Source organism: Juglans microcarpa x Juglans regia, chromosome 2D (genome assembly GCF_004785595.1).
Source record: "Juglans microcarpa x Juglans regia isolate MS1-56 chromosome 2D, Jm3101_v1.0, whole genome shotgun sequence".
In the NCBI taxonomy this organism is placed as follows: domain Eukaryota; kingdom Viridiplantae; phylum Streptophyta; class Magnoliopsida; order Fagales; family Juglandaceae; genus Juglans; species Juglans microcarpa x Juglans regia.
The window spans coordinates 3,616,577-3,640,920 of record NC_054596.1 but is presented as its reverse complement, the minus strand read 5'-3'; the positions used below and the strand labels follow the sequence as shown (position 1 = coordinate 3,640,920).

Here is a 24,344-nt window from a genome sequence, read left to right as displayed (position 1 = left end):
AGTTCATTCACATGAATAAATTTACTTCTTACTAATAAAAAAAAAAAAAAAGCTTTATTGATAGAAAAAGGCATAGCCCAAGTACACAGGAAGCATACACAGAATAACCACTAAGCATCAGTTGGATTTTGTGACAGTTGACATAAAACCTACACGATGCATTTTGATTTGCACCATTCTTCTTTTTTTTTGGGGGGGGGGGGGGGGGGGGGGGGGGTATGTGTCACACCTCAAAATTCAAGGGAGCAACACGATTTAACTTATATAAAATAGTATATCGGTATTTATCATAGAGATATAGCTTTCTTGGATTGTTTGTTCATAAGAACAAATGATCTAAAAATTGTTTCCAGTAAGGCTATGTTTGTATGTTGAACTGAGTTGAATTGAGTTGAGTTGAGATGATAAAATATTGTTAGAATATTATTTTTTAATATTATTATTATTTTGAAATTTGAAAAAGTTGAATTGTTTATTATATTTTGTATTGGAATTTGAAAAAGTTGTAATGATGAGTTGAGATGAGTTTAAGAAGCAAACAAAGCCTAAATTAATTTGTTTGAGGCTCGTTCATCTCTATTCAATACTGAGGAAAATATATTTTTCCAACAGCATTGCTACCCGAACCAGCTCTCCAAAAAGATTTCCCCATGAAATAAATTTTTTTTTTATCAGTTTCCCCATGAAATAAATGATTTCAAAAGGAAAAACACTCAGTTTAAAATACTGTAAACTCACAATAAGAAAATATTTCATCAATACTGGAAATAGAATTGAAAAGTTGGTACAGGTGGAAGAGGCAAGAATTAAAAAGATAAGAACTGTCAGAACAATTTCCCTCGGCAAACAAATTACCTAAAAGAACAGAAGGGATGAAAAGTATTACCACAGCAGAGGCTGCAATTGGAGGAACCAGCCCAATATCATGAACTGTCACAAGTGCAGTACCCAAACCTCTAGGAGACAACATCAGTTGTAAGCACTGTAAGCTCGGTGGGGGTGGAACAACTTCTACTACTTGAGTATCATTCACAACAGTTTCCAAGAAACAGCTTCCACCAATAATAGATAGATTTAACTGAAATAAGATAGTAATTGCATTGTGTAACAGTTATAGCACTTGTAATACAATAAGTATATGTTCCCTTACAAAAAAAAAATATACAATGATTATATATTCTGAAAACGAAGTGTTAGATGAGTTTTCCCAAATACGAATCAAGACTAGCGGAGTTTTACATTTTTCTGAGCATCACAATGCTCATAGACTAGACAAACATTTTTTTTTTTTTTGGATATTTAATAAGAAATTTTATTACCAAGAATAGGCACAGCCAAAGTACATAGGATGTATACAAAGGAAATACCTACTACACTCTAGAAAGCAGGAAAACTAAAACAGACACAGATTCAGTACATTATCATCATTCCTTACAAAGATCTTAGCCCACAAACTCAAAGTAGAAAAGAAAAAATTTCAAAGATCTTCAAAAGAACATGCTTCAAACAGGTTAATTTTTTCTTTCTCCTCTTTTCTTTTTCTTGCTAGGTAAAGAACTCATTCGTCAAGACTTGAGGCTAGGCCAAGTATAAATAGGTTATGGACAATGAAATTTGAAAGGAGACCAAAAATGCCAGAGTACTAGGATTAGAGTCGACCTTAGCATCAGGATTGAAATATAGCAAGCTGAACTCTGGGCTGACAATGATGGTAGAAACAAGCTGCATATTTGAGCAAATCTCAAGGTTAGACCCAAAATTTCAAGGAAGAATTAGCAATTAGAATAGCATGCCTATTAAAGCACAATTAAATGCACCTTTTGTACATTTAATTATATTATTACTTTTAAAAAAGAAGAATTAAGAACAAGCACAACAAAGTCAACAAATCTAATAAATTAGTGCAAGGAAAAAAACTACAAAGTCTTTCTTCCAAAAAAGGAAAAAAAAATTGACAAAACTTCACACCTGTAGTTGTATTGCATCTGTAAGAAAATTCTCTGAGCTTTCTAGCAGTTGGCCAGAATAATGATCAGTCACGGTATCACGGAAACCAATAACAATAGCACGAACTATGCACTGAGAAGAAGCATTCAAAATCTCAGACCAAAATCAATATCACAATTTTGCTGATCAAGACATGGATTGTATTTAGCAAACTTGAAGCAGGACCAGGAACCATAAATAAACCCAAACCTCAAAACAAGAAAACTCTTATGCTCAAAATTCCAAGGGCAGTCTAGGCATAGTAGCTGACCATTGAGATCAGATAGAAGTTGCAGATTAAAATGCAAATATCTCTAACAACTGATAGCAAAATTAAGCAACCATATAATTAGCAACTGAAAAGGCAATCAAAGGCTAGGAAGTATTCCTAACTCTAGGACTTGCATGACTTATATACAAAGAATGTCAGAAAGCTCTCAGAACAGCACTACCGTGCCTCGTTATCCCATAAAGGAAAACTTTTACATCAGATCAGATCAGATAAGCACGTGATTGCACCAAGTATATTATGTAAGGGTGAGAGGAGGGGTGACAGTAACATACCTTGGCTGCCTTCCAAAAACAAACCTATGAGGCCAAATCTTTCTACCATGCACACATCCCTCAAACTGGAGGTTTATTTTCTTGGCAGATCTTATGGAATAATGAGGCTTCTTCAAGGGTAGCATTTATTTTATTGAACAGCGGCCCTTGGGAAGACTCTTATGGTGGATAACTTGAGAAAAATACGGACCATCATAATGGAGTGATGTTGTATTTGCAAGCAGAGTGGACAACACATTGATCATCTTCTACTTCACAGTGAGGTGGCTAGGGAGTTATGGGTATCGATCTTCTATCTTTTTGGGTTTGGACGGTTCATGACTTAATGGGAGGTGGAGATGCTGGCATGTTGAAAAACCCTTTGGGTCGGCACATTAGCATCAATGTCTGTAGGATGGCTCCTTTGTGCTTAACATGGAGTATGTGGCATGGGCATAATGCTAGAACCTTTGAGGACAGTGCCAGAGTTGAAAGCCATTATGCTCAAATTTCTTCATAGTGCAATGGCTGCCCACAACTTTCGGGCAAGTTCATATTGAAAATCTTTCATTCAAAGGAGAGACAGAGTATTCCATATGATAAGTGTTATAATGCTAAGCTCACCTAGAAAATCTGGTGGGTTGTGCATCATTGAAAAGGCTTCAAAAGTTGAAATCATAATGCAAATGCTTTATCACATAGAACATAGACAACAAGATATAATCATCTCTAGAGTTCGATCTTATAACTTAAAATCTAAACAAGCAACCACAAGGCAGAATTAGAGAGATGAAAAGAAGATCAAGCAATGAAGTATTGGTAGTACCAGTCCTGGCTCATTCTGCAAGACCAAAAACCTCTCCCAACTGCATTTAGATCTATCTGAATCAAAATCATCATCCCAGTAGGCTAGCCCATCACAACCGTTTAGTTCCCACCTCAAACAAAGAGAAGATGAATTTGCAAAGGCTTCTCCAGAGTTACTAATGCCAACTGCAGCTATGCGAATAGTGCGTCCATTTGCCACAGTAATAGGGGCAACTCGAATTCGCCCTGAATTGCGGTCAGCTTGAATTGCAGCCCGTATGGCATTGATTTTGTTGACTTGACGGTGGCAACACAAAAACATGAAAAGTTAATATTATGAAAAAATAAGGTAAATTGTCACTGCATACAACTTTATTGTAAGGAGATAATGTACCAGGTTCATCAGCTATTAGTACAATTGAGGAAGGATGGCTGCACGAAACTAACAACAAAACTTCCGCTATTGCTGGCAGAGGATGGTCATCCCCAGCCAAATTACCACGTTTGAAAACAAGTTTCTGAGTCATTTTAAACCAAAAAGGAAAATACGTCATGACTTTGAGATTTGAATATGAATAAGAAAGGTCTTGAATATGAACAAGTAAAAAATACAGAAACTTACAAAGTTTCCCAGTGTTTTGCATAAAACTCTGTATACACTCCTACCGTTGCCAGAAACCTTATGCACAAAAACTCCATTTTTAATGCGACCATGCCCTTCATCCAGATTTTCCACATTCTCAACGAATTCAACACCTTCATCCCAATGCTCAGGTCCACCAAGAAGCATTACATCTAAATTTGTTGCAGGAACAAGGTATAACTTATCCAAACTTTCCAATAGATTTTCAGATTCTGCTTGAGCCATATCAAACCAATAACCACCAAATTTGCTTCCGTCACATGCCTGACAAGCGATAAGTGGAAGGTATGCCGCAATACGTAAAGATGCTTTTAATGCAATAGGTTCACGTAAAGAGTTCTCAACATGATTATAATCTTTTGACAGAGTCGCATGCAACATAGATCGACCAGGACCAGAAGCATATACGTAGGTCCAAGAGCACGGAGGACCATTTAATGATGGATGAGTCCTGATATTTTCTAGCATCCCCAAGACAGGTCTCTCCCCCGTTGCATTGACAATAATGAAAGACTCGCTTCTAGATTTCCACTTAATGAAGGAGCTAAAAGCATCACATCTATAAAAATAGGCACCTGCAGTTCACAAATCAACCTTAACAAAGAGTTAGCCAGCAACAAGAAAAGGAAAGTTTAGACAGTTCCAGGATATGGCATCACCATTTGATGCTTTCATTGTTACAGCAGCTGGCAGATGTGATCCCACAACAGTCTCCACAGGAAAGCTATGAAGCATAACGATTGATAAGGGCAGGGAAACTTCAATAACCACCTATCAAAAATTTTTTAACATTATAAATACAAGAAAATGTTGACAAAAGGGGGACGGAGTGAAAGAGAGAAGATCTGCATAGAGATCACATACACCTAGAGAAACTAAAATATTAAAACTTAGTGCATCAAAAGAAAAAGGTGTAAAGGAATTCTAGTTTCTTGAGCATTGTTGGACACAGCAAGCAGATGTAAATGAACTCTTATACCGTTCCTCGTAAGAAGGAGAGCATTAGTTACAGGCAAAGGGATCACACAAACATTTTCAAGTATTTATTTTTATTCTTTGATGGGTGATGTGTCATCTACATAATGGCTATGATAGGGCGAAAGAATAGATGCTTTTTAAAACCATGGTTACATCATACATGCTTTCTAAATCTTTTTCTTATAAGTAAGAGTAAATTTTATTGATACGAATGAAACAGACATAGCCCGTGTACACAGGAGGTATACAAAAGAGCACCTAAATGCTTTTTAATGCTCATGTCAATCGATCTTAGAATACATACTCTCTTTTTTTTTTTTTTTTTTTTGATAAGTAATCAAGAAGTTTTATTCATAATAATAGGCATAGCCCGTGTACACAGGAGATATACAAAAGAACACCTAAATGATTTTTAATGCTCATGTCAATCGATCTTAGAATACATGCTTTTTAAATCTACTTTCAACGTTGATAAATAAGATTTGTAGCTACAGTATATGATCAGTATTCATTCTGTACTCAACATTTTGATATTCAAGTTCCTGTTATAAACTCCATGGTGGAAGTAATTATTGGATGTAATAAAAGCTTAAGATATCTAAAGGCAAGACCTGTATGCCAAAAAAAAAAAATCATTGGGAACAAGACCTAGGAGCCTTATAGCAGCATTACCTCATCATAATTCAATGCATCAAAAACTGATAGCACTTTAACAGTAGCTTTACCAGGCTTCTTGGCCTGGACAACCCCTGAAGCAGATATCAATACGGTAGCTGTGTCTGAAGAAAACCATCTGTAGTCACTAGATGCTTTTACACAACCTGAACAATTTAATAGAAATCAGAGCCAATCACATTGTTTCAGCAAGTTAAGCATTTTAACTCAGCACGTACCTATCAATAACAAAATAAAAAATAAAAAATCTCAGCAGGTATAAAGCTACCCACCTCCTGTTGCCTTTAGTTCCACCTCCTGATAAACAGCAGGCGCCCAGGGAAGGAGAATGCTTTGTGTAATACCACTTATTTTTTCCAAACTAAACTTCACTTGGTCACAAACCATGATTTCTTGCACAACGTTGAGAATCTAAAAGGGAATGCAACCAGAAAAGATGTGCAAAAATGTTACTCTTAGATTATTTCCTTAACAAGAACCAGGCACTCATCCACAATTCAAAAGGGTTAAGAAGGAACAGAAGACCAAAATTCAACATACAACAGTCATGAGAAATGAATAAAATTAAAAATAAGAGTACCTAAGAAAACAAAAAGAAATTCGTAACAAATGCACAAAATTATGGAATAAGTCCCATGTACTGGGGCTATGCCTATCATTCTTATCAATAAAATATTCAATCATGTATTAAAAGAAGGCACAAATTTTTTTTTTTTATAAGTAAAAAGAAGGCAAAAAATTATGAGCTAATTCAAGGTGGTACCTCCTTTGTTTCTTGATGCCCACTAAAATATGTCAAAGAAGCCATCAATTTTCCCAGTCCCTGAGAAGTTGCTTCCAGGATTCTAGAACTTTGCCAGCCATGTTTGACTGCAATCTCATCTTTCACAATAAAAGTTCTCCAGTAATCAGACTGCTTATCGTACAACTTAACATCATCACTCTGCAATGCATGGAAGCAATTTCTGAGGGGAAGAGAGAAAAGAAGAAAATGAAAAAGCAATTGGTATAGTAGGGAAAAGTGAATGAAAAGAACCAAAAAATGCCAACAGATAAGCTACAAATTATCAACACAAAGAATAATAGCAAAACAAAAAAAGTAGAATAAGTAAATTGAACAAGAATGCAAATAGTGCCACTATACATAGCCTATCAAAGATATGCAATTTTTCTGGCAGATGAAACCATCTCAAGAGGCAGCTCCCCCATGAAACTATATAGAGATGGAGAGGGGGCGGGAATTCACCCAAAAAAAAAAAACAGATTAAAAGTAGAAGTATCTATAGCTCCATTAAATTACAAAGAGTGTGTCCTTGAACCTTTTGCCACACACCAGCATAGTTTGAAATTGAGATTTAAGACATAAAAATCTTTATAACTATTCTATTTGTTGAGGATCCACAAAAAATGTAAATCTAAGTTTGTAAATCTAATTGTAGTTGATACTAAAAGATGCATAAGCTACCTCCGTAAGGTAGATTTCTTGTGCACCAGGTCCTCGGGAGAAAACCTTCAGTTGTATGAGATATTGACGGCCAGAAACAACATACCAACGTGCCACAGCTGCAATTGCTTCTGCTCCTTCTAGAGCATCAGCAGAAGTAGAAACTGGTGCTATGTACATACGTAAAGTATCTGGTAAGACAACATTAAGTGATGAAACTTGCATGTGGCCAGCAACCCTTGTATCTTCAACCACGACAGTTGTTAACCCTAAATCCAGTGCTTTCGTTAATCCCATGATAGGGTCCACTTGAGCAACTGAAGAATTTGAAACATACCATCGATAATGTGGAGACGGTAAAGTGACCACTGAAATAGCAGGAAAAAAGTGGTGAGGCCATTGAAATATGCCGATAATGAATCGTTATATATCCAGTCAATATAGTTCTACATAAGTGGCATATCAGCACGATGTTAAAGAATAAAGGCAAAACAGCTGATAACATAAAGCAAGGCATCATAACGGCAAACATGATACAGTTTGCATGGTATCCTTAGCCCAGCAGAAAATAATTACTAATAGACAAGGTGCCAAAAACAGCCCTTAAGAAAACCAAAATCCAATGTCAATCACTGAAAAAGGCCACTCTACATGCATGACGCCAAAACTATTGGATATATGACTTAAAGAAACTTGAGTGGAAGAAACCTGAACACCTGATCTGAAACTAGGTCCTCAATCAAGACTTTTAGCAAAACTAAATTAAAAAAATGCAAAGCCCACACTAGATTACTTCTACAATGGCAATCCCACACACATGTAATTCCAAGAAGAGTTTTGGTTTTTCATATTAAGATGATCAGCATAAAAGGTAAATAATATTTTTCAAGTGGAGAGTGGGAGAGAGACAACGAACTCAAGATATCTGTTATAATGCTGTGACTAGCTTTTACAGTATAATAGGTAGCTATTTCGGCTATGTACACACCATGTATTTTTTTCATTTATAAGTAACCATTTTTAGCAAGAACTACTCAGAGATCAAAACATCCTCGCATCAAGTTTCAAAGACTACTTGTTCATCTGGTGTACCCCTCTGCTAGTCTACTTTACGATATTAAGAGAGGGGAAAGCTTCTATCAAAAGCTAAAAATAGGAACCGATCGAGAACATTTGGCATCATGGAATTTTTGCAACAACTTTAAGGTTTTTCCATAATTCTGGACTAGTGCATACAATAGAAAAACTTGTGGAATTTCAAAAAATAAATTGCTATTGCATACCTATATTGCTACTCAGAATTTTCAATAAATAGAATAAAAACTGAAACTACCAAGCGAAAGAACACGGGTACATCTAATATGTCTCATAATTTTGGTAGACACAGTCATCAAAACTGGAGGTAGACTCAACTAGACATAGATGTAATACTTTATGGTATTATTAAAAGTGTTCAGAAAAGGAACCTTGGGGAATATTCCCACGGATTATTTTAAGCCTATAATGAACAACAGCACCAATGAGGACAAAAACGGGTGAAGAGGGATCAAGTGACATGGCTTCAGCTACAGTTAGAGTAATCCTATCAGCCATGTGCTCTAATCCTGGCTCAAGCAAATGAACAGAAACAATCTCCTGGCCGATTTCGATTCCTTTTACAAGATATGTATCTGAAAATACACCCTGCATCACATACCAGAGAAAACAGTTATTAAGAAGCACAAGATAACACAGACAATGCTCATTCACATTCACTAGCAGCCCACATACACTATCTTCAAGTTTTATTTGGATATTTAAATCACCGCACAATCCACCACAATCACTTAGGGGAGAATCCTTCAGCGGAACATGGACAAGATGATGAGGCAATCCATCCGTTTCAGGCATCAGGTGCCACATGAATTGTAAGCCCACTAATGATGAGAACACATTTTCTGCAACAGAGGATGGCCACCGAATTAGATTTTTACAGCCAGGGTAAATTATATTCAAGAAAAGCAGCTAGAATGATTGAAAACAGAGGTTTCAATAGATATATCCGACACCAACAGTATTAAAATATGATAAATTTGTTTCAAAAGTACCTTCACTATCAAAGGCGCGGATACGGAGGGTAGCAAGCCCATCTAAATCAAGTTTGATAGAATTATGAAATATCTGGATTCTGGAGAAAATATCAATAAATACTTTACAGCGAGTTACAATCCCAGTGTGCACATCAGCAGCATATATTGCTGTCTCCTTTCGACCACTATAAGGGGCAATCGATATCAGCCGTGCACTCGTTGAGCATTGACTACTTGAATTATATTCAGGTAGCACGGATAGAATATCATGATGATCCCATGACCTGTATGTGTATTTTCAAAATTGAAAAATACGAAACATGCAGGAAAAAAAAGTTATTCAGCATTGTGATTATCAAATAAAATGCAGAGTAATGTAGAACAAAGGTACAACGAAAATGCAGCTCTAAGCCTTATATATATAAATATATATATATAAGTAAAAAAATGCAGTTCTCAGCTACAGGTCTATAGCGTTACCAGTTGGGCCCATTTAAACTCTAGCATTTTTTTAATGCTATAGAATAAACATGGATCCAACTTATCCAAACGCTTGGATTCAACTAAGTTCAGTAGAAATTCCTCTTTTTTTAGGTAGTAGGATTCGAGAGTCAAAAATATTCTCGTTTCCAACATTTTCTCGCAGCCAAACAGAGGTCCAAGGTTCATTCATACGATCCAAATTGAACAAAAATAAGCTCAAAGCATCAAGATACAGAAATAAATACATTGTATATGTATATGCGGAGTGTGTGCTTACCATTTGAAGCAACCATCACTTCCTTGAAGCCTGTACTCCACGGGATGAGTCATTTTGGGCGGTAACAGTATATTAACATCGGCTATGTGCGGACCGGAGGCTGAGTACGACGTCGTAGGGCCCAAGCCCAGAAGAAGAAGAAGAAGAGCAAGCAGTACCACGAAGTACAACATCTTCGAGCACATGGAGTCTACCGCAACATGGCAAAGCACCTGTGGCAGGTGAAGTCAGCCAGATTCTGAAGCTGAGTGAGTTATCTGAGCTTTTTATTTTCCTGAGCACTACTTGAGCTTCAAATTTGAACTGAGAAAAATGGAACCCTAGAATCAGGGGTTTAGGGTTTTGGAGGAGAAAGTACTGAATCGGGAAGCAGGAAACGTGGCGAAGTGTGATTGGTGGAAAGTGTTTCAAGAGTAGTTTCTTCGCCAACATCTGGCGGAGATCTAGGGCCCGCTTTCGGCTTGTGATTCTGATATCTGGACAGTGGGTCCCGGCGTCTCGATAGTTAGCACTGCATTTATGGACGGCGTAGTTTTAAATTGTTCAAAGTAATCGTTATGAGCAACACGTAGCTCACTTTTGTAAATAAAAAGTTTAACTTATTTGTTTATCTTATTGTAATCAAATACTTGCAACATTTTAAAAAAATAATATAATATACAGTTGTAAAGTTTATAAATATCATATAATCACTTTAAAAAATATAAGATTTATTATTAAAAAAAAATTATTTAAATCTCGTATTTATTCATTTTTTTTTAAAGTGATTATACGATACTTATACATTCACGACTATAACTATTATTTTTCTGTAAATAAATATCTTACAAAATTTTTTTTCATATTATTGGGTGCCATTTTTCTTACAAATATTTTTTTTTAATAAATAAATACAGATTTATTCACTTTTTTTAAAGTGATTATACGATACTTATACATTCACGACTATAAATATTATTTTTCTGTAAATAAATATCTTACAAAATTTTTTTTTCATATTATTGGGTGCCATTTTTCTTACAAATATTTTTTTTTAATAAATAAATACAGATTTATTCACTTTTTTTAAAGTGATTGTACGACACTTATACATTCACAACTATAACTATTATTTTTTTTGTAAAAAAATATCTTACAAAATATTTTTTTCATATTATTGGGTGCCATTTTTCTTACAAATATTTTTTTTTAATAAATAAATACTACCCTCCTTCGAGATGAAGGAATCCATTATAATTCCCGTTTGGTCCTAAGCTTGGAGAACCTTAGGTGGGATCAAAATATTACATATAATTAAGTGGGACCAGTTTTTTCAATTTATAATTTTCATCTTTTTAAAATTAAAATCTTACAATTTTAAAAAGTATGTATAATAATTGATTTAAATCTTTTAAAAGAGTGACTATAAGTCGCAGTAATTAGTTATTGAGGAACTCGATCATGGGTGGCATGACATCTATGAAGGCCACCCTCATGCCGGAGATTTAACAAGATGAGTAATCGAGGAAGCATCGAGAATGGGGCTTTCACAGCTCGCTCTTAAAGCGATCCTGACAGTGTAGCCATGGAAGGGGAGCTAAGGAGGTGCGAGTGAAGATCTCCTAGCCTCTATGGAATCTCTATCATCGACCAGGAAGGCTCTTCAAGCAAGTATTTCAAAACCAATTCCTAAAAATCGATAATTTCATAGAACGGTGCTTAGCTTAAATTTGCTACAATCGACAAAAACAATAAATTGAAAATCTATTTATTTTGATAAATGATAATTACAGTTGTTAGTTTGTAAGTTGTGTCTAATTATTTAAAAAAATAAATATAAAAAAATAATAATTTTTTAATAATAAATCTTATTTTTAAAATGATTATAAACTCTACGATTGTACGTATCTACTCATTTACTTAACGTACTGATCATCTAAACTGGAGCTCTCACAATAGTCAACGGTTAAGAATTAGAAGTAGCTGTAAATTGGTACAGTAGTTGAGGACTTGGGGATAACGGCCCTTTCAAAAGCTATAATTTTTTTTTTTAAAAGCCGACTCAATTGAATAAGAAAATTTCCATTGATTTTATCAAAAGTCTAATCAGATGTAAAATTTGATAAATTTTATTAAAATAAGGCTATATTAGATTAATCAAATAGATAAATATGAAAATTTAAACTACAATAAATCTATAGATTTCTTTAAATTTGAAGATCTACTATTTATTCATTAAATCTATTTTTTATTTACTTTTAATCTCTAAAGGTCTTTTTTATTCACATTTAATCTCCAATCATCTTGTAATAATAATATAAGAATCAAATTAAATTATTAATCAATATATGATTAGTGTAATTGTAAAATATGAAAAAAAATAAAAATATTTTTATTAAAAAAATAATATTATATTATTATTTTGATGAATTTAATAGCTAATTCAATGTAAAATTATGACTAGAGAAGTTTTAAATTTATAAAAATTATGTACTTTTTATCAAATTTTAAAGATAACTTTGATAAAATCAATACTAATGCTCTAAGTAAAATATTTATGAGTGAAATATTTGTGTAGTGACAGAGCAACATCTCCGGTATACAGTCCATTTCCTAATAAGATATTATTTTTAAAAATTTTAAATACATGAAATCAAAATAAATTCAATAACTAATCCAAACTCGAGAGCGGAGGTCAAACCCATTTCATATGCTCACTTTCGCGCACTTGATTTCTATTTTCATTTTCACGAGCAAACATTAAGGGCGGATTCATATTCAAAACATAACCGACATGGTCCATGTGCACGTATTACGTTATATCAGGAGTGATAATATGTAATACGATTTATTAATTCAAAATGAATACGATACGATAAAAATGAGTTAAAGTTTAGTTTTAATGGGTTCATGTCAAAACGAGTTAACCAGTTAAGACACGATTATTTAACGGATTGATAATGGATCAATCTATTTTGACCCGTAATAAAAGTTAAAGTTACAATTATACTCTTATACCTAAAAATAAAATTATTGAAATTTTAATTTCGATATTTTTATTGTTTGGATTGTAATTTTGACTTTGTAGTTAGTTTTATATTTTTTTTATAAATATTATGATTTTAACATTTATATAAAATTATGCTAAATTTAATTAAATTAAACGGATTAATTTCAAATTTTGTTTAATCCATTTACATAAACTGATCAAAACATATTGACCCGATCTAACTCGTTATGTTAATATGTCGTATTAAGGTTTGATATTTTGACAACGATAAGTTTAATAGATCGGGTTAAGATTGACCCAAAATATATAATATACATATTTTAACACGATACGAATACGACCCGATCGTTAACACGATTTGACACCCTAACCTACATTGGGCCAATAACCATTCGTGGGAATCGAATTAGCTTTTGCACCGCTAGTTTTTACACAAATTCGAGTCTCGAGACAACTAACAAAACAAAAGGGAACAATAATCCTAAACGATATAGTGAACATGGGCTTGCAATTAACAGGAAACATATGTAATCTTGTTCCAGGGCCTCGCAGGAGAATTCAACCCAAGGCTGCCGCTGTGGGACTACTACTTGGCGTGGAAGCCCCCGGCCTCTGGGTTCTTCCTTTCCTCTCGCTACCCTGTCGTCGTTTCTCTGCTCTATATTTTTTCCATCAGCATGGTTCACACCTGGTGCCTCATCCGCAACTTCCTCTATATACCTTGTGAAATCTCTTCGGTATCTCTCACTTTTTTGTTCTTCGTGTCCATGACTTGTGAATTTCACGCGTTATTGTCTACTTGATATATGGAAGGCGAGCAAATGCTACAAGATTTGTTGCCACGTTTTCGCCGCATGCCGAGAGTCTGAAATCTATCCACCTTTCACTTCCATGCCGATCGCCATGTAATGTGCATCTTCTGACAACAACTGTAATTTGAGATACGTGTGCAATCAAACACGTAGTGTGTATCTTTTGCACGAACTTTTTTAAATGAAATGAAATAGTGTTGAGATAAATATTAAAAATTAAATAAAATATTTTTAATATTATTATTATTTTAAAATTTAAAAAATTTAAATTATTTATTATATTTTGTATATAAATTTGATAAAGTTATAATGATGAGATGAAACACTTCTTGTATCCAAATTAGGTAATCTCATATTAAATTTTCATAATTTATTTATCAAATATTACTTAAATATAAATTATTTTAATTTCAGAATTTTAATTTTTTTATCTAATTATTATCTAATAATTACAACTTTTCTAAACTTTAAAAACAAAATACAATCAAAAAATTTCAAATTTTAGGAAAAAAAACTATATTATAACTATATTTAAATTTTATAATTTTTTTATTTAATTTTTTTCTCTCATTTTATAAAATTCAATAATATTTTATTTTTCAATCTTGTTAATTGTTTAATTTGTTTATGGTGGATAAAATGTGTCATTGCTCAGCCCATTGGTAATTGAAAGATTTATTGCCAAAGCAAAAGGGAGGCGCGAAAAGGACTTACACATAAAGCTTATTATCATCAAACTTATAAACAAAACAAAAAAGTCAAAATCAAAATTAAAATCAACTTCTTCAAATCTCAAAATAAAAATTATATTAAAAATTTATATTATAACAATATTTTAACTTTATAATATGTTTATTCATCATTTTCTCTCTCGTTTCTCAAAACTCAATAAAACATAACTCAAACCATTTCACTACTATTTACAAATCATTTCATTATTATTCACATATTTATTATCTCATTTCATTCCCTAATCATCCATTAAAATAAATGAGATTAGCTTGAAAGGAAACAAAGGAGAGAAAAAAAAAGGGCAAGATAAACTATTTATAAATTTATTCACTTCAAGATAACTAAAGAACCATCTTCAACCTCTTATTTCCTTCTTTTATTAGTGCATGTTTGGAATAGTGGTTGGAAATATAGTTTATAGCTTTAGGGCTTATAACTTATAACTTAAATAATAAGCTCTATATTTCAAAAGTTACTTATTGTTTGATAAACATGTATCTAAAATACTTTTAAAATTAGTTACATTCATTTTTTAAAAATATACAATTATCTGCAGGAACTTTTTGATAAAAGCTTCAATTTCATACTTTTTAAAATAGTAGACTTTCAATTTTTTTAGGTGATTAAAGCACTTTTTATAAATTTACCAAATATACAATTTTTTCTTTAAAATAACTTTTGAACAGTTAAAAACACCTTTTAAGCTTTTAAACTCAATCCCAAACCGACTCTTAGTATTGTATTAAGAATAAAGTGAGTTACGAGAAATTATAAAACTACAAAATATGGTTGATTTTGCTCAAAAAATTAGTAGATGTAAATCTCAAATCTCTATATATTTGTATGTTATGTGTATTATTTACTATTTTAATTACGGATGAACACCAAAGCATCGTACATCCATCCAAACGCCATTACAGGCAATTTGAACATTCTGTTAGCATCCGATCTTGATGGTAAAAATAAAATGCATAAATATTTATCATCGTATCAAGTTTTGAATAGTTGAGATCGAGTCCATAGACTAATCTCTAATACTCTGAGAACGTGTTTTTAAAAAGTAGAAGTTAAAATTCAATTATAAATTAGATGATAGGCACTTGAGAGCAACCTCTATTATTTATTATCTTTAATAATAATTACGACAGTTTTTCTACTTCAATTTTTTTAAGAAGTTTCTTTATGAAAAAATTTACTTATCATCATTTTAATTACTATCTCCTTAATTTGTTTTAATATAATGTCAAATAATTGTTAACCAAAAAAAATATAATAACAAATTAAATCATATAATGTTACCTAATAAAATAATATGAAAATCTGTTCTTCTATGGGCGAGGAACTTGGTGCAAGGATTGCGCACGAACGAGTTTATAATTCCACATCAACCACAACTAAATAAATAAAAAGGAAAAAAAAATGGAATATGGCCAATTGCCCAACACAAACGGAACTAGGAAGGTTGAAACGCACAAAACACAACTAGAGACGTTTGTCGTTTCCTACTCGTAGAAGAATTGCAACCCATTTCCTTATCATTTATGCTCGCCTCCCTCATTTACGACTGGCAACTTTTTGACATCATTTGTGATAAATGGGTTAATTTCCTCCAAAATTTGGGTGCACATTATTCTTATAGAGTGATCGTATAAGTTTATAGACAGTGTGTGTCATATTATTTCCATGGGGTGATCTTTTGGGTGTTTATAATTGTACAAAACTTTTATGTTGTCGAAAACCTCAAGTTTCACATCTAATTAAAAAAGAAAAGATGATGTTGATGGTTCAATTTTACCCGGGTAGAAAAAGGCTGATATCCATGTGATACAACAATATGGGCAATGCTTGTCATCCATGTAGTTAATTTGTTCTTACTCATACTTGGTTCCAGCCAACAAGTTGGTATATTTGAAGCCAAAACTATGACAGAAACAAAAATAACTTTATTATTTATGGTACTTTGTTTCGTGTATTATTGCTGGTTCCACCATTCAATTGAATAAAAATAGGCAAACAAGACATGTCATAATTTAGGAAAAATTGCTCATAATCCAGACTCAACGTGAATTAACTTTGACCCCTTCGATCAATAACAAAACAGAATCAACGAGAGAGAAAGAGAGAGATAGAGAGAACACATTCATGGGATCGATGTAAATGATGGCCGTCAAACCTTTCCACAATGTTTAAAAACTCATATTCGGGTTGCGACATGGAGGAGGGAGGGAGATGACGGAGGTTAGGATTTCTGGGTCCAAAAACTCATCTCGGGTCTTGGCTGCGTTTCGGATATGGAGGACAGAGAGAATGGAGAATGGAGATGAGAAGGTTAGGTTTTAGAAACCCATATCAAGTATGAGGAAGCTTTGTAGATGGATGAGGGAGATGGAGGAGGGAATCCGAATGGTGGGTTTGTGCAAAACGCACCGTCTCATTTTCCACATAGATCATTCGTGTGCAATCCTTGTTCCAAATCTCTTGCATCCATAATTTTCCTATGAAGATAGTATATAAAAGATCCAACAATAGCATTGCTATTTCCTTGTAAACATTGAGGTAATCGGTTTTCAAAGATGTTAGAATAAAAAATGCTTTAGTTACAAAAATAAATTCATAAATTAATATAGTTTGATGCGGTACATCATATTATAAAATTACGATAAAATAGATAGAGAAAATATATTTGTAACCGTGAATTGTAAGATATTTTAAATAGTAATGAGATTTTTTGTGTTAAGATGAGATGATATAGTTTGTAAAAAATATAAGTGAATGTTTTCAAAACTTAAGAGATGAAATATTGTATTTGGATAACCAAAACTAATGTATGGTACATGTGAATATGAGATGTTTTCATCTTTTTTTTTTTTTTCGCATGAGATGTTTTCATCTAACCTGCCTATCCAAACCCCCCATAATGCATCATATAACAATATTAATTTATATTTTTTTTTATAAAATATTTTTGTTGTTGCATAATTATCTTTCGGTATACTGCCGTACCCGAGATGAGTTTCGGACCAATCCGGATCTGTTTCGGGCCTCGAAACCAAAAAGTAAACGCCGATAATCTCAGTGCCATTAGAGCGTCTCCAACTTCAAATCTCCACTTCCATTAACACGACCTTCCAATCTAGTCATGGCCGAGAGCGAGGCCGAGGCCCCCAAAGCGAAACCACGTCCAATCGTGCGCCTCGGGATCTTCCTCATCTCCCACAGCTGCCTCTTTAGGTATTTTTTTTTTCTTTATCCCTCACTTATTCGATTTGTTCACTCACGTTCGGCTCGAATCTGGTGAACTGGAGTTAAAATAGCGTCTGCTGTTTCCGTTTCAGTGTGATTTGCTGCACAGCAGGGGTTTTGACTCTTCTGCTGCTTCCTGTTCTCGCCAAGAACACCTACATTTCCGAGAATGCCCTCATGCCAGGTCTTTTTCCACTTATATTTCTTTTTTTTTTCCCCTCCTTTTTCTTTTATACGAACTAAATTAAGCTAAAAAATTACTCGTTTCTATTTCGCAGGTTCTGCAAATCCCATGTTCTCTAGTCAGGAAGTGTCGGAGGCAAATAGACTGGTGAAGAGCTTAACCAGTTTGGATTCGAAACCTGTGGGCAGTGGCATGTACGCGTTTACTTCCTTCTTTTTTTCTTTTCAAATGTGAATTTCAGCTGATTTAGTTTTGGCTTCTCTGATACAAACTATTTGATCACGTAACATTACTTTTTAATATCAAAGAGGTTTAGTATTAGTGGGTGGAAAGGATTTTTAGTTTTTGTTAAACAGCTAAACAGAGCTGAGCTGAGTAGATTATTTTGGTAGGCTTCTTAAGGTTGGCTATTTGGCTCGAATGGGATTGAGACTGGCTTGTTTAGCCCAGTATCAAGCGATACAAACACTGATCGACTCAATTACGAGCTGAGAAAGCATGCCATCTGTGTTATCATGCAGCTTGCTATATGGTCACCTTGCATATTTTGTTTTCACTTTGTTTTATTTTATAATTACATGCTATTCACACCATAGGGTAGATTAAGTTTTTAATTTTTTTCTTCTGCACCATGTTTATGCTTTCGCTTACCATTTGCGGCATAAGTTCATAATTCCAAATCCTCCGTGCACAACCTAATCCATACAATATGACTTATTTGCTATTCTGTGTTTACCTCTTTTGAATAAATGCAGAGAAAGTCAAAGACTGATAGCTGAATATATGTCTGATCTGGGTGCTGAGATTAGCTATCACAAGTTCTACCCTCGTTCGAATCAATTTCATCCACTGCACTTTTTCTCTTATCCTGATTCTGGATCGGCTCGGGAGAACGTCAGTTGTATATCGCATGGTCTTAACACTGTTGGAATAATAAGAGCGCCGCGTGGTGATGGGAAAGAAGCCATTGTCTTGGTGACGCCTTACAATTCTTTAAAGGTTGGTCTGGGCGAGGCTTTATCACTGGGCATCGCATACTCAGTGTTCTCCTTGCTAACCCAAGTTACTTGGCTGGCTAAGGATATTATATGGCTTGTTGCGGATTCAAGATATGGAGAATACACTGCTGTCGATGCTTGGCTAAGAGATTATCACATGCCAGTATTTAGTGGATTAAGTGCTCTAAATGCTGAAATTTGTCCTGTGAGTAACGTTCGTAATGAACTGAAAGAGAACCGTGCCACAGAAAGAAAGATAAATGATGGTTTTAGACGTGCTGGGACTATGGCTGCAGCCCTTGTAATTAAGGTTACAGATGGAAGAGAACATTTTGAGGATAGTCTTAGCATCTATGCAGAAGCATCCAATGGACAGATGCCAAACCTAGACCTTATCAATATCGTCAACTATTTAGCAGTTCATAGGCAAGGTTTGCGAGTAAAGGTGGAGAAAATGCGGTCTTTAATTAATTGCAGATGGCTCAAGATTCTGGGTGAAATACTCCAATCACTAGGACATGTGGCTAAAAGCTTAAACCCACAGTGGAAGTTTGGTATTCCAGCTGCAGATTATGTTGAGGGCGCTGCTACGCTTGCAAGTTCGCTGTATTACCAGGTAGTTTATTCTCCTGTCAATTTAATTATTTAATCTACCGTGTCCATTTTTGGCGGGACTGGTGGCATCTGATACTATTTATTGTTTCAGATTGATTGGAGAAGAAAAATTGAAGGGATTATGTATTCTTCTCTCTGATCCCCAATGTCAATTTTATTTTGTCAGGCTTTGGGCGTTCCCACAGGTCCTCATGGTGCTTTTCGTGATTATGAGATAGATGCAATTACTATGGAAATTTCTTCCAGAGTTGCTTTGAATAACAAGGCAAGGAAAAATGACTTCCTTCTCCGAGGTGGCAGGTCAGTCCTCATTTACATCTAATTCAGAGTTGCAGTTGTAACTTTTTCTTTGAAATTTATGGGAGATATAGTCAAAGGAATTTAGTAGTTGCCACTGGTAGGATTGTGTTCTGGACATCAAAACTCTAGTCTGTTGGCTTTTGGGAGAAGACTTGTTGCTTGAGTTGAATACTTTTCTAATCTCAAATAACCATCAGTGTTCTCTCTCTCTCTCTCATTTTTTTCCGTGGCTAGGGTGTAGTTATATATTATTACCTTGCTTGTTACTTATGCTGTTTAATCGATTTGGGCTGGAAAATTCCAGTCATACTCAATTAAAGGCATCTTCAATTGTTAGCAAAGTTTTGAATTCTGTTCCAGTGACCGTTCTGGTTGAGGTACTGAAACGAAATATTTCGGTACCAGTATGTTTCATTGTACTGTTTCGGGATAGTCGATATATGGATAAATTATATATAGAAAAAACTATATTCCAAAATAATATCAATACAAGTCTTAAAAATACATACTTGAAAAACTCAATAGTACTTCTAAGTTCTCAATCCAACTGTTAAAAAAATAAAATCACACATCTTCATCAGTTCTTTTGTTAGTTTGCCTTTGCCAAGGACTGCATACATGATACTGAAAAGTCTGGTCAGTTTACCATTTTCTGGTCAATAAAATCAGAGGTTTGTATTTCCAAAATAAACCATAGAGCTCCTGAATCAAATATACCAGGACTCTCATTCGATTCCTAGACCCGTTACTATATTTATTATTTACACCAAAGGTTCTGAAAACCCAAGATGCCCCACAAACAGCTCGGTGTTCTTTTTTCTTTTTGATAAGTAAGCTTCGTATTCTTACTCTTAGAGAGAGATTAAAGAAGTAATCTCAGGAATTATCAAGGGGCTCTATGTAGGTTCTTGATCAATTACAAAACCATAATAGCATGACCATCAATCTCAGATTCTCAATACACAGAGCAAAAGGGGGATCTCCAATCCATAAAGTTACTGTTAATAATTTAACACCTGCGGTATGGAGTGGGCGGTGGAGTGTGGAGGTGGATCGTGGACGTCGACTTGCGGTGGAGGAACACAAGTTGCGGCCGAGCGGATCGTGCAACACGAGCAAACTGAACTTCGACGGAGCAACAATAGTTGTGACAGTGTGGAGTAACACAAGGCTCGAGCTGCGATGGTGTGGAGGTGGTGTCGGTGCTGATCGTCGGAGTGTGCAGACGGAGTCACAGAGAGCAAAATATTTGTAGAGATCTAGGGTTTTGAAACTGTTCGCAGGGAAGGGGAAACTAGAAAGAAACGGGCTGAAGCTAAAAATGACTGGAATTACGAGAATGCCATCCATTTCAACTTATTAACAAAAATGACAAACATTAAGTTTTCGAACCAAAATGTCCATTCTGGCCTGAATACTGGAATCCGGCCAGAATGGGCCGAAACACACCGAAACGTCCGGAATTCTATCTGGGACGGAATACCCACCTACACTGTGCCAGTTATTGTTCCGGCTGGAATGGAACGAATTTTAAAACCTTGATTGTTAGCCCAAGAAACTTATTTGGGCAATAATTGAAACAGAGAATAGTTTTTCTCATCATGCCTTAGTTTCTTGTTGAGTGTTTAATTGTTCTTGTTTTGATCAAATCCTCTAGTTTAAAAAAAAAAAGAAAAAAACTGCCAAAAGCCCTAGAGGTTGGTTCAAGTGGTACTAGCCTTGGTCTTGGTGGATATGCTTTCCCTAGGTGTAAGGTCCAAATCATTGGGTGTAAACAATTTCTAAGGGCCCCATCCCATCGGTGAAAAGCCGACGAGTTACCTGATTTGTGTAATGTGGGTGTGTTACACAGATCAGGGGTTTCATCGGGTAGAAAGACATGTTGCTTGTGCAGTCTATGTTGTTGTCATCTAAAAAGAAAAAAAATTGCCAATGTATTAAGTATCATTATTTGGTATAATCTTTTCATAATTCCTTGTTTATTATTTTGTGCTATTCTTTATCTATGATCATGAGTTAAAAGTGAAAGACTCACTGTCGTGTCGTCAGACTGAAGGTTTTCATGTTGTCGGTGCAGGTTAATTGAAGGAGTTATACGAACAGTAAACAACCTCCTCGAGAAGTTTCACCAGTCATTTTTCCTGTACCTTTTAACATCACCTAGTAAATTTGTGTCAGTTGGAGTCTACATGATTGCTTTTGCACTCCTTGTGGCATCACTGCCGGTGGTTGCAGCTTCTCTATATGTTGATGCTTATAAAGTGGATCCTAGTTTTGGAATCGACAAGTCCACTCCTCAAGCCAGTGCTACTGACGAACTTAGCATCACTCTGAGATCATGCAAATGGCTTAATGCTGCAAAAAAAGTGTTTTTAGTTCACTTATGGGGTGCTGTTGTTTCGTTCCTTCCATATTTCATCTGTCAAATACCCAGTTGCACTCCAACGACCAGCTTTGTAGTCTGGGTTTTGCTCTCAAGCTTCAGCCTGCCAATCTTGAGCTTGATTTTGGGTTCTTCATTTTCCTATGGCAGGGCCTCTCAACTGCAAAAAAGAGATTGGACTCTCCTGAAATCAGTGACTATCTCAGCTGCTTTCATTGGTCTGTGCCTCATGTCAGTCATCAACTTTGCTACTGCCGAAATTGGGGCTTTACTAGTGGTCCCAATGTGTTTGATGGCTCAACCTTTGAAGCTTGATATTAGATCTAGAAGCCTGAGAAAATTTTTGAGGGTGGCTTGCAATCTGGCTTTGGGTTTTCTTGGGTTTCCACCAGCCGGGTTTTTTGTGTTGAAAGGTGCATTTGAAGGTTTTGGAGGCATTACCGTTGGTGACTTCTGGAATTGGTTGGAGTCCATTTGGTCATGGAGCAGTGCGACTTACCTCTATATAGGTATGGTTCACCTGCCATGCTGGGTATTGTGCATTCATGTTTTACTTCATCCTTGTTGACACGCATTACTCAATTTTACCGTGTATCACTGCTCTATTTGACATACAAATCAGAAAATTAAAAGGAGTTTAATCTCAATGTTTATTGTCTTCTTGTGTAAACTGCTCACTATTGACAGCAGGCTGGTTCGAGAGAACTAGGTCATAGAGAAGTAGGTGCTTCAGGTATATAATCTTCAATCTTTGTGAGCAATTTAGTATCATGAACACAGTGGGCCACTCCCGAGGCACGGGTTGGTTGACATGCACCATTTTAATTGAGGTTCTACATATACATACCTAAGAATGATTGATCAGAGGGTTGTCAATAAGAGAACGCCCATTTAGTGAGTGAGCTTGCTTTGATTATATGCGCTGAGCCTCAGCCAACGGTGAGACCTGCAATCCGAACATGAGAGCACTAATTTCCCAACTGAGAGGTGGGGGTCCTAAGGTTTAGTTTCATTGGTTATGGTGTGTTAAATCATTCTTTAAATCCATTTAGCAGGCTTTTTGCTTAGCACCAATGTTATGGGGTGGGATTCACGCCAGTTAGGTTAAAAAGTAAATATAGATTCTTCACTACCGCACCAGTACAATATTGAGTACTTGCCAATAGGGAATATTGATTGGATCTCTCTCTCTCTCTCTTTCACTCGGGTACACACTGTTTTTCTATTTGGAGATGAGATGGCCTTTTCGGTTGACGTGACAGAAAGAGAAGGCATTCGCGTCCAAAGTGAATAAATAGAGGATGACGAGGACCGGACGCTTTGTTTGCCTAGGGTCATGCTCCAATCCTTTAGGCCATTGATGATTGAAGGTAGAAAAATAAAAGCCCATATTCCGCACTCACTGAGAGCAAGGAATAACAGAAAGCAGATTCTCATGAAATTTTAGAATTGATTGTTGCGGGATGAGCTTTACTTCTTTGCAATTGATTGGTGGAGATGTACAAATAAATATACCACGAAATTATAATATTTGCATGCCTTTTCCATTTAACACTATCTTAAGGGTATGGGAACGTGAACATGATACTTTTTGTTATTTGGAGGAAGACACAGTTTGTAGGCTGCATTTAATGAACAATGCATATCTCCACGTTAAATAGTATCGGTTTAGATATTGTGTCTATATCTCTTTCAAAATTATTATAGAAATTATTTATATAAGAAAATTATAGGAAATCGGATTGATGCCTCTATTAGGCTACGTTTGGATATTGAGTTGAGTTGAGATGATAAAATATTGTTAGAATATTATTTTTTAATATTATTATTATTTTGAGATTTGATAAAATTGAATTATTTATTATATTTTGTGTTGAAATTTGAAAAAATCATAATGATGAGTTGAGATAGTTTATGAACCAAACGAAGCCTAAGCTTGTGGTGGTTGTGCATTGAAAGACATCACTCAATTAGTCAGTATCATTGGATTCATTTTGATGATTAGTGCACACAACCTATTAAAGGGGCATGGGCTCTCCCAATGAAGGAAAAGTCTTCTTGCAAGCGAGTTTACGTACTAAATCGTGCACCATTATTGACATGTAAGACGTCTATATAATGAAACGGTGCGAATTAAAAACGAAAATAATTTTCATGAGATAGAAGATTTTTTATTCTCTCAA

General features: G+C 34.9%; 2 protein-coding genes across 8 annotated transcripts in view; one reads left to right on the top strand and one right to left on the bottom strand.

Annotated features, from left to right (window-relative positions):
- LOC121250780 (nuclear pore complex protein GP210) overlaps nucleotides 1-10,323 on the bottom strand; it is a 29,219-nt gene extending 18,896 nt beyond the window's left edge. The window contains 15 exon segments of the mRNA XM_041149992.1: nucleotides 887-1,078; nucleotides 1,660-1,722; nucleotides 1,969-2,079; nucleotides 3,356-3,633; nucleotides 3,731-3,854; nucleotides 3,959-4,554; nucleotides 4,639-4,750; nucleotides 5,630-5,778; nucleotides 5,905-6,043; nucleotides 6,396-6,575; nucleotides 7,098-7,444; nucleotides 8,543-8,759; nucleotides 8,847-9,013; nucleotides 9,164-9,429; nucleotides 9,906-10,323. Of these exon segments, the coding sequence (XP_041005926.1) occupies nucleotides 887-1,078; nucleotides 1,660-1,722; nucleotides 1,969-2,079; nucleotides 3,356-3,633; nucleotides 3,731-3,854; nucleotides 3,959-4,554; nucleotides 4,639-4,750; nucleotides 5,630-5,778; nucleotides 5,905-6,043; nucleotides 6,396-6,575; nucleotides 7,098-7,444; nucleotides 8,543-8,759; nucleotides 8,847-9,013; nucleotides 9,164-9,429; nucleotides 9,906-10,090 (3,126 nt within the window). The 5' untranslated portion in view covers nucleotides 10,091-10,323.
- Nucleotides 10,324-17,443: 7,120 nt separating this feature from the next.
- On the top strand, nucleotides 17,444-23,705 carry LOC121250152 (glycosylphosphatidylinositol anchor attachment 1 protein). Of its 7 annotated transcripts, none has more exons than XM_041149118.1 (8): nucleotides 17,444-17,669; nucleotides 17,774-17,865; nucleotides 17,960-18,059; nucleotides 18,621-19,479; nucleotides 19,645-19,778; nucleotides 21,856-22,670; nucleotides 22,852-22,894; nucleotides 23,424-23,705. In XM_041149118.1, the coding sequence occupies exons 1-7, from the start codon at nucleotides 17,578-17,580 to the stop codon at nucleotides 22,875-22,877; spliced, it is 2,118 nt and encodes a 705-aa protein (XP_041005052.1). In that variant the 5' UTR covers nucleotides 17,444-17,577; the 3' UTR covers nucleotides 22,878-22,894; nucleotides 23,424-23,705. The 7 variants fall into 7 exon arrangements, with proteins under 7 accessions (XP_041005052.1, XP_041005051.1, XP_041005049.1 ...); XM_041149117.1 differs by having other exon boundaries at nucleotides 23,394-23,705; XM_041149115.1 differs by having other exon boundaries at nucleotides 22,849-22,894.
- The last annotated feature ends 639 nt before the right edge of the window (nucleotides 23,706-24,344 follow it).

Bases quoted from the DNA above. Each gene is read 5' to 3' on its own strand.
- LOC121250152 (XM_041149111.1), top strand. From the start codon at position 17,578: ATGGCCGAGAGCGAGGCCGAGGCCCCCAAAGCGAAACCACGTCCAATC. The intron at 17,866-17,959 runs GTCTTTTTCCAC...TCTATTTCGCAG, and splicing joins CGAGAATGCCCTCATGCCAG to GTTCTGCAAATCCCATGTTC. The intron at 18,060-18,620 runs GTACGCGTTTAC...GAATAAATGCAG, and splicing joins AAACCTGTGGGCAGTGGCAT to AGAAAGTCAAAGACTGATAG.